General features: G+C 33.4%; 1 protein-coding gene across 1 annotated transcript; it reads right to left on the bottom strand.

Annotated features, from left to right (window-relative positions):
* Positions 1-3,337: 3,337 nt before the first annotated feature.
* On the bottom strand, positions 3,338-17,592 carry MS3_00006675 (uncharacterized protein). The gene is made up of 3 exons (XM_051214881.1): positions 17,362-17,592; positions 5,014-6,376; positions 3,338-4,695 (listed from the first exon to the last, which is right to left on the bottom strand). Exon 3 carries the CDS (start codon positions 4,646-4,648, stop codon positions 4,100-4,102), a length of 549 nt encoding a protein of 182 aa, XP_051068063.1. The 5' UTR covers positions 4,649-4,695; positions 5,014-6,376; positions 17,362-17,592; the 3' UTR covers positions 3,338-4,099.
* Between the last annotated feature and the right edge of the window lie 854 nt (positions 17,593-18,446).

Below are 18,446 nucleotides of genomic sequence, written 5' to 3'. Positions count from 1 at the left end.
CTACCATCTCAATGCTTTAGTTTAGTGGCATGATACCCTCTAATAATCCCAATTAAACTGAATGGGAATGAAAGGCGAATTTCGGGGAAAAATGCGTGAAATTGGATGACAAAAATTCGGAAATAATTCATGCGAAATTGCAACTTAAGTCGCCTTTTCGTCCACTCTGAAGAAATAATAAAACATATAGGGAACTATTTCCTTAAAATGTCCACCATGAGGCGAGAAATCTATAAGTTCACACCTTGTTGATCTCTAAATAGTCTACTTTTCGCCAAGATTTAAGCCATATTGTCTCACTTTCGCCTGACTCCATTCAAACTCCAGATATCTCCTGCACTTGCGAGATATATATGTTCCAATTGTAGCCTGAATATTCTCGGATTTCGCCTTCGCTTCTATGTGAAAATGGATATCACTAAGAATGCTCATTAGCACATAATATCAAATTTATTTCAATCCTTGTTATTCAGAAGGAATAACATAAGCATAAAAACCCGTATTACATCGGTACGTGTCCATACTAACCGGTGAGTCCTATTACCATCACTGTACATCTGGAAAAGAAAAATACCTTATCGGTTTGTGAACATTTTTGGTGTAGCAGATGACATAGATAAAAAATCACACGTTACATAATTAATTTGTTAAAAGAGGTGCAAAATAAACACTAGGTTCGGGCTCCCTTATAGACATGCACTCACAAACAATGTCACTACCAGATATCTACATGTGCTCATGACTAATCACTGGGCACATAAATATACCTTTATCACTAGATGGGAAGAGTTGTAAGACGAAACCCGAAAAGTCTGCACGAGGTCTTAACTTATGTGTTCCATTTTCACTGACATCAGTTTTGGTTGTCATCAAACAATCGCTACATTATCTGGCCTAATTGGTGTTAACGTAGTATTTCTGTGTGACAAACTTTTCTGGGGTCATAAGGAAGAATGTCTTGGGTGGTGGATAGACAAATACTATCTTGAAGCCTACTTGAGGTGTTCACGTCCGTAATACCATTTGTATTCTATTATTATTCAACTCCGTTCTGACAAAATCTTCTGATTGTTTATAGAACTTAGGATAAGACAAAAAATAGGTTGAAAATGCTAGCCGTTTAAAATTTAGATAAAGAGGTTGTGGTAAAACATTTTAAGGAATTACGGGTTCCCAAATACCTTGATACGGCCGAGGGTGGGGAGAGTCAGTTCTCCCACTCGAAATGCTCTCTCTGGTTTTCATTTTGTTCGATTCAACTTCAAACCTGCGCACGTTTTTATTAGATCTTAAGTTTGTTACATCTTTTTCATCTCACTACTATATGTTATTATTCACATCAGTACTGTGGTTATCAACAATCGGAGCATCCATTTAATTTATCTAGAATTTTCTTATGTTCTTTTATATTCTTTTGTTGTGTCCTTTGCATTTCGATATCACCTACATAAAATAAGATCAAAGATATTAGGTAAGTAGTTGCGACATTCTATATAGAATAGAACCACTGGTCCTGAAAAATTCCTCATGGTGGTCTTCAACTAGGCATCTTGGACCCCACCGATTTTTTCTGTCGTCGTCCAGTTAGAAAATATGTCATCCGTCGAAGTAGACTGCTTCTTATTTTATTTTATTTGAACACATAGATTTTGGTACAAGACGGCACCAAATATATATGCTCCACACAAAACAATGAGAATGGGAAGAGAAAACGGTAAGGAGTATATAAGAAAAAAAGAACAATAACGACCATAGATTAGTGTTAGGTAATGTAGTAATAATAATAATAATGGGGGAAACGGAAAGGTACAACAAGAAGAATTCTTTCAGTTAAGGAAGATACAACCACCCTTTATGAAGAAAGTAAAAGAAGTTTACAGCAGGATCGCCACTAGCTTCTATTCTGAGGCATATCTGATAACGTCTCTAGCCACTGTGTTGCACCATCCCTCGGACCCCAACCAGGGAATCTTGAAGGACCAACAGAAGCCAGTCCTTTGCAACTTTCTTTCATACCACGACATCATGTCATACACTGACCACCTCTCCGCTTTTTCCAACCAGTCCTGGCGTCCGCAAATTATGACTGCTTCTTGTACCAATTTTCTTAAATTTAAATAACAAATAGACCCGGGTCAGGTTTAATTGACTAAATCGCCACCAACAATCGTCTTTGTCTCATGAAGCATCCTATTCTAAGAAGAAGGTTAAGTCAATTAAATTTGCTCCAAAGATGAACATCCAACAGTGAATAATGGCAAACGTCCTTAAAACAAACAGAAGACGTGCTTAAAAATCAACCACATAAAACAGAGCAATCAGTTTATAAAGTTTCAATAAGAGTATGACAATCCAATACAATGAGCACCATAGAAACAGTTTTGAACAAAACGAAGATTAAACGGTTATTAAATACCCAACAATATCAGATACATAGTTTGGATTCAGAACATGTATACAGTAAGGTAATGATAGCTGCAATCAGTCTTAAAATGGTGACCAATACACAAAGTACACATAGCACTAAAAGAAACAGTATAAACTATCGGTCATAAGAATAACAAACAGTAAATACTTCATATCTGAATGAAATCTTTTTTCTTTAGACAGTTTCCTTGCTGCTTTTATATAGGATTTTTCATTTCTGTTCTATAGCGATGCATCTACTCTCCATTACAAATTGCTGAATTTTGTGACTTATAATGATCTGTGCTCAATAAACTGACTTGTACTTGACATGAATTAATTATTAATTTGGCGAATAAATGTAGATATACACTATTATATCGTTAATTATCTATGACCAGTAGATATTACTAATATGAGTACTTAAAATTTAATGAAATTCCATAGAAGATTGGAAAAAATCAATTTTGAATGTTAATCTAACTCAAATCAATTAGGTATCGGTTAACCATATCATTTGTATTCATTGGTGCGTACCTATTATACAAATTTTGCCATCAAGTACAGTTTTTTCTTTAATCTTCTTCGACTTTAATTTTAATCTAACAATACCTTGGAATCAGTTACTACTACTTAGTCTTCTGTATATTCATAAACGTAACTTACTTAAACTTCTGAGCCCGCTTTTTTAGTCATGTAAATAATGCAATAAATCGTCACATATTTGTCATCTTTTAAATTGAATGATTATAATTATAATTACTAAAAACCTTTGGGCCAAACGATGATGGATGTTAGTATATTTTCCTTATACGTATCTTTAAAAAGTCTAGATGCCATGAAACTCATTCATTAAAAAAAACTTAATAAGTTCAAAACTATTCAAGAAAGTTTGTGAGTGAAGTCTAATAGCTTCACTCTAGTGTTAATAATTAAATATATATTTGAATATTCACTAAATAAATGAATAGCAAATAAGAATATTTGCTTCTCTGCTACAAATTCGATCAATGCCCCTATAGCTTTGTGATTCGTACTATCCGCCAATAGACTGTTATCACCGCTTCTTATTGCCTTCTGATTTCAAACACCGTTGAAATGTATATAATAACAGTTACAAAGGTGAATGATTAACGAAGCACAGCCACTACAACATGAAAATTCCCTAAATTTTATAATTTCCCCATGAAACTTAAGTACCAAATCTCCCTACACATTATGAAATTGTAATTTGCAATTGATTGATCACTGGGTGGTGATCGATGCCATGTATATCAGGTCCCTCTTAGTGCAGATCGAATACTATCAACCATGTTGCAATGTGGTCACTACTCTAGGTGACTCGACATTGCGTGCATTATGTTGAAATAAGATGGTAGTGAACAGGAAACCCTGGACCAAGGTTTCGTGCTACTTGGCAGTTATCAGCAAGGTGTAACTCTAATCTTGAGGGAACTGATGGTCGCTGACGGATTCGATCCCTTGTCACCTAGGTTCACAGTCGGAGATAACTGATATTTCTTAAAGTAATTATTCATAAATAACAAGAATGAAAATTCGCTCAGCAAATAGAGAAATATCTTATTTAATAGCATGTTTTATTTTAGTTGAACAATATGTTACAATTCTTGACTCAACCAAACTATGATTATTGTGAACAGAATAAAGAAAATTTATTTCAATAACAATCCATTTAAGCTGATTTCTTAAACAATGTTATTCGTTTGTTTTGTTTTTCACTCTTTGAAACTTCATCTTTTTGATTGAAATAATTATTCTCTTTATTTCGTATCATACTAATTGATTGTCTTATTCTATCATCAGTTTCCGGATCTCTGTTAACTTTTGGTAATGTATTCCTCCATGGTACTGATGCTACAGCTAAACGTGAACATTGTAATAATTTCTGTGAAAATAATTTATTATTACGAGTACATAAAAGAGGATGTTCTTTATGATAACCTGTATAAAAGCATTCTCTGCATAAGACTATATTTGGACAAAATAAACAAGTATATCGTTCACCTGACCATTTGAATTTTTCACATAATTTACATGGAGTTTGTAACCATGTTTCATTCAATCTTTCGTGTTCAATAGTAAGTGGTTGTATTAAAATATTTGGTAATTCATCAGCTCTACAAAAATTGAAAAATGAATTCAGAGGTTTTCCATCGGAGTACAAATGAGGAATAGTATAAATTCGACAGATTTGACCATTATCACTAAAATATTTAGCCATTTTTTTCAAACATGATTTTGTTGTGATTTGCACAAATTCGTTATCACCTGGAGATTTTCAACAACAAAAAAGAAATAACGAAAATAGTACGTTAGCAAAAGTAACTGTAGAAAATCTTATGTAGTTGACAATTAAGCTCATTTTAATACTAATTTTGTGTAATCTGTTGTTTTATGGCATTTCAAATCCAGATATAACTCTTTCCCATAGTAGAAAGATAATATTCAGTACTTAGTTGGGAAAAAGTAAATTCATGTTGATTATTACTTAATATTCATTCTCTTATCATTTGATGATCATTTGTTAACTGATGTGTCATGATTATGTTGACTGAATATTTTGTGTAAAAAATAAGTTTTAATTACCTTCGAATTTACTAAGTTACTACGTTTTCTGAAATTTATTGGCTTTGTTGTAACGGGTGGATTGCAGGTTAGATGGAGCAGCGTTTTATTGATCGATTCAGGTACACGGAAAACACGTAATGAACGGCCTAGGGTTCTGATTGGTCCCGCTCCCCTGTCTAGCCCAGCCAGTTGAGTCTAGAATGCAAGTCACAGCCTCTGAGTAATGAATCATTATATTTCAGCCATACTCTATTTATATACCAAACAAACAAACCACATCGTACCATAAAATAGAGAACAACATTTACACAATATTTAACGAGTGAAATAAATAACGGCCAATAGGAAATGTTCATTTAACGTCCAAGGACATCATTAGACTTAACATGATAATGATTGGCACATTATTCCTCAGCATCCATAACAGGCTTGTGATTAGAAATTATTTCCGTGAGGAAATTATCATATGTTAGTCACTTCAGTAATTTTAACAATTCAACTACGATAGCAAAGGTTTCTATTATCATAAAAGAGTCATCATTATCGGTCATAGGTACTTAACTCCATTAAAACTGTATTTTCCAAGGAATTCATATGTTTTAAAACAACGGAAAAGAACCATTACGTTGCTGAACAAAATCAAGACAGTGAAACAAGGGGAATGTTAATTTTGATGACGTCATTTACTGGATTAGTATAACCGTATCTATAGTTACTTCGCAGATAATATAGTCGAAAATAAAGGTTACTGTATTAGTAACAAAGATAATATAAGTTAGTCAAAAATTAAAAGTGCAGTACGAGTGAAAATAACACGTAGAAGAGAGATATGAAAAGTAGTTTTCTTGTCCAGTATGAGGAAGAGTAGAAATTTTTCTGAAAATGATCAACAAAATAAGATACAGAAAAGTGATTTGAAACATAATTATTTAGTTGACGATTGTACAGCTCCATCATACATGAAGTAAACATTCACGATGTTGTTCCTAATGACAACTAAAGGTAGACGATTAAACCATATCGTTCAGTGAACTCATCAATATCAAGAGTAAATTATAAAATGATCTAAAGAGATTCTTAGCTCATTTTTATTATTTTCATGTTTATTCATCTCAGTTCTGTATTCAGTTTGTTCACAATTTGTCTAAATAAACAATTCTTTATGTATCCACTCAGTATTTTGACTTTATTTCACTATATATATATTTAGATCACATTTTTGATTGATTAATTATTATTATGTGTTACGTCAGAAGTGACTATGTATATACGTAACTATCTTGTTTACTTGACTGGATATCGTACTTTGAAATCTGAGCATATAGTTCTAGACGGGATGATTGTAATTCATTTCTTTTTCCACTGAAGTTAAGAAAGAAAACTGAGAAATAAACAAGAAAATGAATAGAGAATAAAAATGCTGTTATAATGAAAAATGTAGCCTAAGGTAAGAGTTAGTGAATTTCAAGATGTTATTAATCAAATCAATAATCACCAGTTACAGACATTTTTAACACTTTATCCAGTATATCGAAATTACCTGAACTATCTTCTAAAAATCATCATCATTAATCTAAGTAAAATAATTTCATTATGGATTGATAGAATGTGAAAAACCATTGAAAACAAAGTATCACTGGGAAACCTTTTCATCTATATTCCGTATACTTCAACTGTGAACGATCATAGTAAAACACATTATCAGACAGAAAATCCCTGGGCCTCATTGTTAACACAAAACGGATTGATTATTGATTTGACATCAAATGTTTTGCATTTAACAAATCCGATCACTTGTTGTTATCAAAGGACTATTATTCTATTTATTCAGTTGCTGGCTATCCTACTCTAAAAAATAAATGACTTCATAGGTCATGGCTTTTACTGAAACTTTGAGAAATCTACATCGAAAATAGCCATTAAGAAAACGAATGATTCAGTTCTATAGTTTTCCTGGATCTATTTGATTCTAAGATTATATAGAAATACCATGAATGGAATTAGGTCGAGCATCCTAGGAATTATGTTTATTATTTAACTTCTTTAATGATCATAAAATCTTCAAATAATAATGATTGATCAATCCGTGCAGTACAAGTTTACGCTAACTAATAAGAAAATATTAATTATGTTGTGATTTTAGGGCCGGTTTATTATCACTTGATTTATTTGCTAATCGAAATACGACTAATCCAATCTTAGTACTGTGCTAAGCCAATGACGTCCGAGCGGTATAAGCAGCTTAGCGTCCTAATTAGTCCTTTGTTCGTCTAGTCCGTCCAGTTGAGTCTGTAGTGTCGATTATTATGTTAAACCCACATAACTTATTCTAGCTTTCGGACAGGCCAATCTATTCATTCTACTTGAGTCACACTTTTAACCTTGTTAATTATTTGCTTATCAATCTTGGCTGTTTTAATGTGAGCACATATGTGTGTGTCCTTCTTATCTCATTCATCACATGTATGTAGCTTAATTTTGTGTGACTATAAATATTGATTAACGCTTGACTAAACGGAGTTGGCTTACAGGCCTTCTTCAACGCGCATCGTTTCGCTTCGCTCTCTCCCCTTTGCTTCTCCGATATTTTGTCCGGATCAACGATTGTATGAAATATACGTATTCAAAATTCATACTCGTATTTGACTTATTTAATTCCGTTATTGACTAACGCGATTTAAGTCGATGAAATATGCGAGGATAGGCGACATATATATATTGACAGCAATCACTAAATAACGAACATTCATACGATTTAATTGGAGCCAGATCCCGGGCCACTAAAGTGGTTAGCCCGTCGACAACATCGTGCATCTAATTGATGTCAACGTGACGGGCCACTAAAAGTCCAGAACACCAATAACAGCTCCCACTATGCGAATCACTTATTTCAAACATACTTGGTTTACACTCCAACCAAACAGACCGCATCACACCATAAAATAGAAAATAACATTTATACAAGATCAAGCCCAAAAGTGTCTGTGAGAGTGGAAGACTGTAATCAACAAGCTGAACATAACTTAAAACAGTAAGTCGTATAATAATAATCTATAGGCCAAAATGAAGCTTACACTAAGATGAATATAGATATAAATAATCTATTTACTGAACAGTTGTAAAATATGAATATATATACTAGTCCATTAATAGTTCTCAGAAATTACCCGTAATTTAATCTTCACTAGGATATAGCACATTAAACCCATGATATTCGTTAAGTGAAGTATTTGTTGTCTATATCCTATAGAACACATGTTTTGCATTGTTCATATGTTTATATGGGTCTTCTATGCTAAAAAAATCAAGTTTTGTTCAATCATTTGTTAGAAATTTGTATTCTATGACAAAGGTACCTAGTCTTTTAACGTAATAATTTCCATAGATGTGACAAACCTCCTGTTAATCACATGTTTCCTCATAAGATGATCATATTACATCAAGCCAACAGATATTTCTTATACTACTAAGTTTGAGTGAAAAAATGTTAAAGAAGCAAATCTGTTGGACATATATATGTTATATCCTAGCGAAGATTAAAGTACGAGTAACGTCTGAGATCTATTAATGGACTAATATTATCTATATATTCTTATTGTATAACTGTTCAGTAACTAGATTATGTATATTTATATTCCTCTTATTATAAGCTTCATTTTGACTTATAATTTATTATTATACGATGTACTGTCCCTAAATTATGCTCAGTTTATTAACTACTGTCTCCCACGTTCACAGCCACTTTTTGGCTTTATTATGTACAAATGTTATTTCCTATTTTATGGTGCATTGCGGTGTTTGTTTGAAACATATGATTCGCATAGTGGAAACTGTTATTGGTGTTCTGAATTCAAGTGGACGGGCTAGTTGGACATAGGACCAATAAAGACGCTAGGCTGCTCATACCGGTCGAACATCATTGGTTTGGTACAGTGCTAAAATTGTATAAGCCGTATTTTGATTGGTGGATAAATCACGCGATGAAAAGCCGGACATAAAGTCATAACAATATAAATATTCCTAATACCGTTCCAGTATACAGTAAATGAAGTCACGCACACACCGTTTACGTTTTTCAATACAGTTACGTCACAGTATAACAAGATTTCATGTTATTATAATTTCACTGATCAGAAAATATAAGACAAGAAATTCAGTTGGAACAAATTTATTTGATATGATGATGTGAGAACTTGCGTATAATTTACTTATGTACTAGTATATTTTAGAGAAATTGATTTTCATTGGCTTATAAAATGATAATTTATTTTTTCAGACAACTGTCACCTTAATTATCTCAAGTGAATTGTTGGATAAATATTACAAATACGTGTAGTGATTAGTTTTTATCTGCTACCTCAGTGTTTATAACGTTAAAGATTATGTTGTACTCACACTGTTGATTATTTTGTAAACACGAATGAGATTTCGAGATCTAAACGAAGGATACGATCTCTGATCTTTAAACCTCACTAAAGAAATACCCTCGGAAATGTACACTACTTAGTTACAAAGTGGGATGAAACAGTCGTTCACTAATTATCGATTTTCAGTGGTGCTCTAGGTGACGTTCGTTTATCGTAAAAATATCTTCGAACTAGACAAATATCTATAAAAAATACCACATTTTATTATTTACCATTGTTTAGTAATAGGAATACATTAATGGGTGGACACTAAAATGTAAATTATTTCCACCATACGAACAATGGAAATAGCCATTTACAATTAGTAAGTCTGAATAATTCTAAAGAAGTAAAGATTGAGATAACATTGCCGTTTAACGCAAATAATCAATACAAACCCACGAGTACTGTTTTCGGTTCTTCCTAGTTCGAAGCTCTGCAGTACTGTCTACTCACCCTATGCCTAAGGATATCAATATATGCATACGTTTACTTGGCACACTTTAAACTGGACAAAACCGCCCTTTTCCAGTGAACCAAATCTGATTGCCAATAATCACATTTAAAGTAAGCCATACCTTGATTACCATCGTGGTGTGTACTACTTGTACAGGCAGATATAAATAGTATACATCAGAAATTCAAAGTAGAGTTCTTCCGGACAAAAGAGGAAAGTGAAGAAAAGATAAAAGAAAACGGAAAGCAGTTAAAATAATAACAGATATAAAAGAATAATGGAGTTTGTAAAGGATAACTGTGGTGTTTATATGAGCTAATGATTCTTTTGTACTTGATGTCTGCCTGGTTTTGAATTCTTAAAATAATACTCTTATTTGTACTCATCTAGTTCTGTTTGGTTTAAATTGCTCTATTTCGGAGATTCCTAGTTCGTATAATAATTCAAATACTTCTACTTATCCCAATAACTCAAAGAAGATATACAAATAGTGTATTGATTGTATTGTTTCCATACTTTGTAAATGTTGTGTGTGATTTTACATAATGCAACAAACTGTTTCATACTATCCAAGAATATGTTCATTACTCTATAAGTCTAATAAATCATTCAAATTGAACCCTTCAAATGAGTCGATCATTAAAAAAAAGAAGCAAAACAACAATATTCCTATCAAGAATTCATTTATTCATTTTATATTTTAAAGAATCAATAGTAGTACTAGTAATGTGATTTCATTTAAGTCATGTTACCTTAACTGTAGAACTTTAACAATTTTGGAATTTATTATTATTTTCACTTAAATGTCTCATTAAATGCTGATTGACTTTTCAACAAAGAATGATTATTTTAAAACAAGAGGTATATAAGCAGTATTATATATAACGCTACATAAACTGTACTATCCAAGTTAGTTTTTTTAAAAAACAACCTTAGAACTTATCCTCTTTTAATTAACTTTTTGTTTGTTTGTTTGCCGATTTTGTAAGAATTTTAAAAAGATTCAGGTATTCCATCTAATAATAATTTTTTCAGCAGTTTAAAAATCCCCATAGAATATTCAAAAACGAAGAATATTTGAGCGAACAATTGTTTTCAATAACTTCATCATCAGGCTCTACAGTTATAAGTCCATAATTATAATATTTTACAAAGGCCAAAAATAAGGCATGTTTTAATTTATGCATCCAGAAAAAATATATCCAGCCTCTATGTTTACCCTGGCCTACGACTGGATCACCAAATACCTAGACTGAATATTATAAACCTCTTACCCCTTCCTTCCTTCATTTTATTTATTTTCCTTATTATCATTATTTGTCATTATCTATATCTTAATCTTCATATCCATCATTCCCAATTTGTTGACCGTAATTACCTTGATAACACCCCCTTATTACATATTATATTCACACAACAATATTATTATTATTATTATCTCAGTTGACAAAATTATTTTCAATTTTGCAATAGTACTATTATATTATTAGATGGTGGTTGGAGGTAGTCAACAGGAAACCCTGGACCCGCGTTTCGTGCTACTTGGCACTCGTCAGCAAGGTGTACCTGTAATCTTGAGGGAACTGGTGCTCCCTGGCGGATTCGATCTCGTGTCACCCAGCTTCACAGTCAGAGACGTTACCACTGAGCTATCCGAGCCGTGAGTAACCTCCTGTAGGACTGAGATGTAATCACAATTGATTGATCACTGGGTGGTGATCAATCTCATGCTTGTCTAGTCCCTATTAGTGCAGATCGAATGCTATCGATCATGTTGCAATGTGGCCACCAGTTCCCTCAAGATTACAGGTACACCTTGCTGACGAGTGCCAAGTAGCACGAAACGCGGGTCCAGGGTTTCCTGTTGACTACCTCCAACCACCATCTAATCTCAATACATAGTGCCCGCAGTGTCGAGTCACCTAGACTGGTGGCCACATTGCAACATGATCGATAGCATTCGATCTGCACTAATAGGGACTAGACAAGCATGAGATTGATCACCACCCAGTGATCAATCAATTGTGACTATTATATTATCTTATTGTTACTGAATAATTTACTGACCTTTATTGAATGACCTTTCTAATTTGCAAATATTACAATTTTTCGAAGTATATATATATATCGTAACAGATGCAAACGCTCACCATTTTTTTTAACACATAACATTGTCAAACTCATTAAAACATGCCTTATTTTTGGCCTTTGTAAAATATTATAATTATGGACTTATAACTGTAGAGCCTGATGATGAAGTTATTGAAAACAATTGTTCGCTCAAATAATCTTCGTTTTTGAATAATTTTTTTCTCGGAAGCTGTAAAATTGTAACAACAAATCCTCTCAAGTTGAAATCATATGCCAGTTGAAGCTAGACCACCATGGAAAGCCTGGAAGCACCGGACAGCCGTTTCGTCCTAGTGTGGGACTCCTCAGCAGTGCGCGTCCACGAGCCCGCCCCCGCGGGATTCGAACCCAGGACCTACTGGCTTCGCGCGCGAACACTCAACCATTAGACCACTGAGCCGGCATCCAGCGGTGTTAATGTCTAACTTCAACCAATCCACGAAGTTGCGCCACCGTACACCATTGTCTTCAGTGAGTTCCTATCTCACAACAGACCTGGTTGAACTCCACTGGTAACGACTTCTCACTAGAACTCCAGGAGTGTCTCCTGAAATCAGTCACTAGTGAGCAGGTGATTATTATTATCAGAATGGGTTTTGTGGAGATTTTTAGAAATTTCACAAGTTGAAATCATGAGCCAATTGCGAAGCCAGTAGGTCCTGGGTTCGAATCCCGCGGGGGCGGGTTCGTGGATGCGCACTGCTGAGGAGTCCCATACCAGGACGAAACGGCCGTCCAGTGCTTCCAGGTTTTCCATGGTGGTCTAGCTTAAATTGGCTCATGATTTCAACTTGTAAAATTTCTAAAAATCTCCACAAAACCCAATCTGATAATAATAACAAATACTCTACCAAAAGTATTATACTCTATCTGCACATAATCAATGTCTATCATTCAACAACAACAAAAAACGCATTACTCTATTCAATCCAAATCATAACAAAATGTCATGTTTTGATGTAACTCATGGAATTTGTGTTACATTCACATTTCGGTTGACTCTAAGTGTTATGTAGTTGTAGTTATGACGTTTTACTTACTACTTTCTAAATCATTTCCATCATAAAATGAAATTAGTGTCAATGATGATACAAATATATCTTGTTGACCGAATTGATCAGATTGAAAATAAACAACGTAAACAAATTGCCTAATTTTGTTTAACTGTAAACTATTCATTACAATATTTAATATATTATTTCAATAGATTACATAAACTTAGAGTGATATAAGTTAAAATAAGAGTGAAAAGAGGAACCTGAATTATAACAGTAAATTTTTATGATAATAACAATAATGTAGGATTTTGTAAATAAGATTGTAACGGTGAATAAATCCCCAAAATCAATAGCTCTTTAAGTCTTCGACATTGGATGTTGACCACATTACTTTTAATGGACTCACCTAGCTGAAGGCGGTCGGTCATGCATCCACACCAGATCACGAGTGGGAACGCCGTGCTCAACATCCCCTGAAATCGCTAGGCAGATTAGATCAGTAGATCCTCGACATATTGATAGCCTATCAAATATATCTTCCAACCTTCTCGCTTCTGCCTTTTCATTGCACTTAGTGGGTAAGATTCATAGTAGGAGGTGTTACTGGTTAAAGCGCTGTCAAACTCCAAATACCTGTGGCATCTTCAAGATTAATTATTAGCTTTGTTAAGTATATCTAACTTGAATTGTAATAAAGTGTAAGTGTACACAAAAATTCGCCCGACAGATGATGAAAAATGCCTTTACTGATTGCATACATAATCATTAAGTGCTATTGATGTCATTATTTAGTTCAAACAGAATTAGGTTAGTGGATTGAGACGAATAACTTAACTGTTAAAATTTATGTGTTCTAATCAGTGTTATATCTTAACAAAAATATGTGGATGGCAACTGCTAGGAATTATTTATGGACTGTTATCAGATATATATTCTTATTATATAACTATTAAGTAACTATAATATGTGTATATTAATGTTCCTTTTATTATAAGCTTCCATTTGAACTATTGACTACTATAATATGATTTACTGTTCTTAAGTTGTTCCGGATCTTTTATTGAGATCATGCACCAATTGGTGTTAGACCACCACTGGAAACCTGGAAGTACTGGACGGCCATTTGTCCCAATGTGGGACTCCTCAGCAGTGCGCATCCACGATCCCGCTCGCGGGATTCAAAACCACGACCTTCGGCCTAAGCTCTAAACCACTGAGCAGGCATCCATTAGTGTTAATGTCTAACTTCAACCAATCTACGAAATTGTGCGACCTATCTCTATCTCATACGGATTAGCTCGACTTGTTACGGCTTCTCACTAGAACACCGAGAATCACCTCACGAAGTCAGCCACTAGTGAGCACATAGTGATTATTATTGGGGGTTGTGGAGATTGCTAAGTTTTTGATCACGAATCGATGAACGCTAGACCACCATTGAAAACCAGAAAGCCTCTCTCACACACAGCCTTTTTTGGCCTGATCTTGTATAATTGTTATTTTCTATTTCCTGGTATGATGTGGTCTGATTTGCTTGTATATAAAGTGCGAATGTCTGAGATACATGATACATATGGTGGACGCTGAAACTGTATTCTGAACTCAAACGGACTGGGCTAGGCATGAGGAGCCAATGAGGACTCAGGATTGACTCTGGGCTGCTCGTATTGGTTTATGAGTTATTGGTTTGGCATAGTGCCAAGCTCATACAAGTCGGTGTTCTATTGACGATTTAGTCATGTGATATATTAACAACTCCATAGGACATAACAATCAGCAGGCCACTGAAATACACATGAATACTTTGATTTAAAAACTTGTGGCTCAATGTAGAAACCACATTTTTACTGTTTAGTATCAAAGTTATTGATGTGAAGAGAAAAAATAGTAAAGCCGTAATGGAAAACCATAAGCTACTTTTGCGAAGATTATTTCACTTATTTCAAAGTTCACAAAATACTAACACTTAGTTTTCTTCCTGATTTATTCTATAAACCATTAGCGCTTGCACTCCATTTTCTACCAAAACTATTAGTTGTATTTTTTAATGGTTCGCGGTTTGTGATCGTGTTAGTCATCTACTTATTTATGTCTTGTTATATTAATCTAAATCAAGCAGTGTCATCTCTCTCTCCGACCAACCAATCAAGTGACAGGATAGTTTTGCCTTTCTGCCCCGAGGGCGTTAGTCACAAGTCGGACTCACGCGTTCTTAGCCTCAAGGTTAAACTAGGTAGCCTATCGTGTCAATGTCTCAAACAAGGTTAAGATGTAACAGTTATCTTTTATACATTTATTCAGTGACCGAAATATAATAATAGAAAAAATCGTTCAAGTTACCCTGAGAAAGTCCACCTACTAACTGGCACTAAATGACTGTTATAAACCAGTGTGAGGAATTAGAATTATGTTTTACAATTGATGGTTAGGATTATGAATTAGATTTAGTATTTTTATTAGCTAAAATGCTAAAACACTATTTATCCAAATGGATGAATGAGTGTCGCGCCACACTCCAAGACTTGTTATCCCAAATCTGATTGGTTCGCCCATAAATTATAGTTTCACCGATTTTAATGAAAAACGAGTTACAATGGATAGAACTACGATTAATAGTCAACTTGATCAATACTGGCTTAATTAAATTTTATGTATATATAATTCATTCAATAATAATATACTCAGATAATTGCACCTTTAATTTCGCCTTTAGAGGTTTAAATATCAGATTGACCATTTCAACTATTCCAGTAATGGCATCGGTTAATTCTATTGTCAAAACAATTAGTAATGAATTCATTTGAATGAATAACACCCCAACTGATTAGTTGACATAAACATATATTTAGTCAAAAGAAATATTGATTTCATGATTAACATTTTAATAGCGTAAACAAATCCGTTTATTTAATCACATTCTCTTCTTGAAATGAATGCACATAATAGGTAAATGCAAATTGTTTTAACTGTTAACAGTTTGTAGATATCATTATCAAGGCTTGACTTGATAATTTCGAATAAATTAAGCATTGGGTAGATTGTTATAAATAAATAAATTAATATATTTGTAATATCCCAATGAGTAGAAAAATGAGATTTTCTGACGTTTCGTGACTTAGTGTAAGCCAAGATTGAAACTCGGGTTATTTATTTATTTATTCTCTGAATTAGTGGCTTACACTAAGTCACAAAACGTCAGGAAATCTAATTTTTCCACTCATTAGGATATTAAAAATATTTATTTTCAATGTCCAATATATATGTATAGTAACAAGCATTTTTGAACCTTTTACCTCCCTTTATTATGTTGTACAATATATAAGAGCCTGATGGAAAGAAAAATCAATTTTCGATTGATTCACTCAATATGAGTTATGGTTCCGTTTTGATTCACTGTAATGATTACTCAATGTAATGTTTGTTCTCTTTTCCCGTATGATATTTTTATTCTGTATAATATGCGATATTCTTGTATTCGGTTGACATTAAGCCCACGGCAATTAAGATTCCCTACCACCCATTTCTAAAAATTGTATGGTGTGAAAGAAAAATTCTTTGATTCTTTGATAGTTGTCCAAATATCTTCGCTTTCTAAGTCTGACCGATCACAGTTTCTCAGAACGCTTAATTCCAATAAACATAGACACAGTGTGAAAATACACAGAAGTAGGTTGGAGATTTCTGACGACGCTTCTAAGCCTTCCAGTAATAGGGATTTGATTTGTTTTCTTAATACCATGGGAATTCTCATGAAAACTAACTGTAACTGCCTGATTTTGCTAATAAATGGTGCTGCAGGATTAGTATTTGGAATTACATCATCCAGGCTGTTGCGGATTTCGGTCAAAGTTGAAGAAACGCTGGTCCGATCTGTGAACGGAGTCATATTAAAGAAGTCCATTAAAATGACTGAAGGGCGGGTGGGGGTTTTAAAAAAAATTGCCGTGGGGCTAATGAATTTCCTTGTATTCCATTGACATGAACTATGCTCAGTATATGATTTGTTATGACTCAAATTATTTTTCATATATGTAATTTAATCCTAATTATTAATCAAAATGGGTGTACAATCAATATATAAATGAGTGCATTGTCGACAAGATTTGTCGTTGTTGTTGTTGTGTTTTGGAGGTTAATAAATCTTCACTTATGCCAGTCTTTGTGTTCTTACTTTCCCGTCGTGGGAATATATATAAGTAGCTTTAAACGATTGAAATGCAATCTCCAGTAAAGATGATATCCTTATAATATGAAATTTACTCAATGAATGAAAACAAAAGAATGATAGAAAAATACTAGATATTACACTTTTAATGAACATTAGAGAATAGATAGATAGAAAATAGATAGAAAAAAATTTTTTTTGTTTACTTACCATAATAATAAAGACTAAATAATGTATCTCGTTTTAAATTAGTAATCTGAAATATAACTTTAGCAATCCAATCCATATTTAATGATTTCAAAGATCGATTATAATGAATACGACAAACTTCTTGATTAGTATTTGATCTTAATGATGGAAAAATAAATTTGATTAACATTATTATTATTATTATTATTATTTTCTTCAATTCGCAGAAAATTTACTACTGATATCAACAATATCAATTAACTTTTAAACTAAATTATTTTTTAACTTAGTGACTAAAGAAATTTTAAATATGATCAATAATTTGTATGAAGGAGATGTTTACTAATATTCACGTGACTTTATCATGTTACGAAAATTAACCAATCAAATTGCTTTATCATTTATTTATTACTTCCATGTAATAGTAACTATAATAAGAATGATATTTAATTGTTTTTGTAAAAAAATATTTTTATCTTATGAATTCGATGAATGACTAGTGATAATAGTGTGTTGTTATTGTTAAAATTCGATCACAATGTAAAACATTCTTTAAAAAAATATATGAATGAATAATTATTGATCAATGTTTAGAGAAAACATTGTTTTCTTTAAATAAGTCAATAATTTAATTTGTTTAGTGATCATTTTTCAATGGATTGATCATGGGGTGGTGATCGATGCCATGTATATCAGGTCCCTCTTAGTGCAGATCGAATACTATCAACCATGTTGCAATGTGGTCACTACTCTAGGTGACTCGACATTGCGTGCATTATGTTGAAATAAGATGGTAGTGAACAGGAAACCCTGGACCAAGGTTTCGTGCTACTTGGCAGTTATCAGCGAGGTGCAACTGTAATCTTGAGGGAACTGATGCTCCCTGACGGATTCGATTTCATATCATTGACATTGATCATCACCCAGTGATCAATCAATTGTAAATACACCTTAGCCCTACAGGAGGTTAGTCGCGGCCCAGAAAGCCCAGTGGTAACGTTTCTGACTGTGAATCTGGGTGACATACGATCGAGTTCGTCGGGGAAGCATCGATTTCTTCAAGAGTACTGGTACAACTTGCTGACGAGTGCCAAGTAGCACAAAAC

This window comes from Schistosoma haematobium, chromosome 2 (genome assembly GCF_000699445.3).
Source record: "Schistosoma haematobium chromosome 2, whole genome shotgun sequence".
Taxonomy (NCBI): domain Eukaryota; kingdom Metazoa; phylum Platyhelminthes; class Trematoda; order Strigeidida; family Schistosomatidae; genus Schistosoma; species Schistosoma haematobium.
Note: the sequence above shows the minus strand (reverse complement) of the source record. Positions and strands in the feature narration are given on the sequence as shown.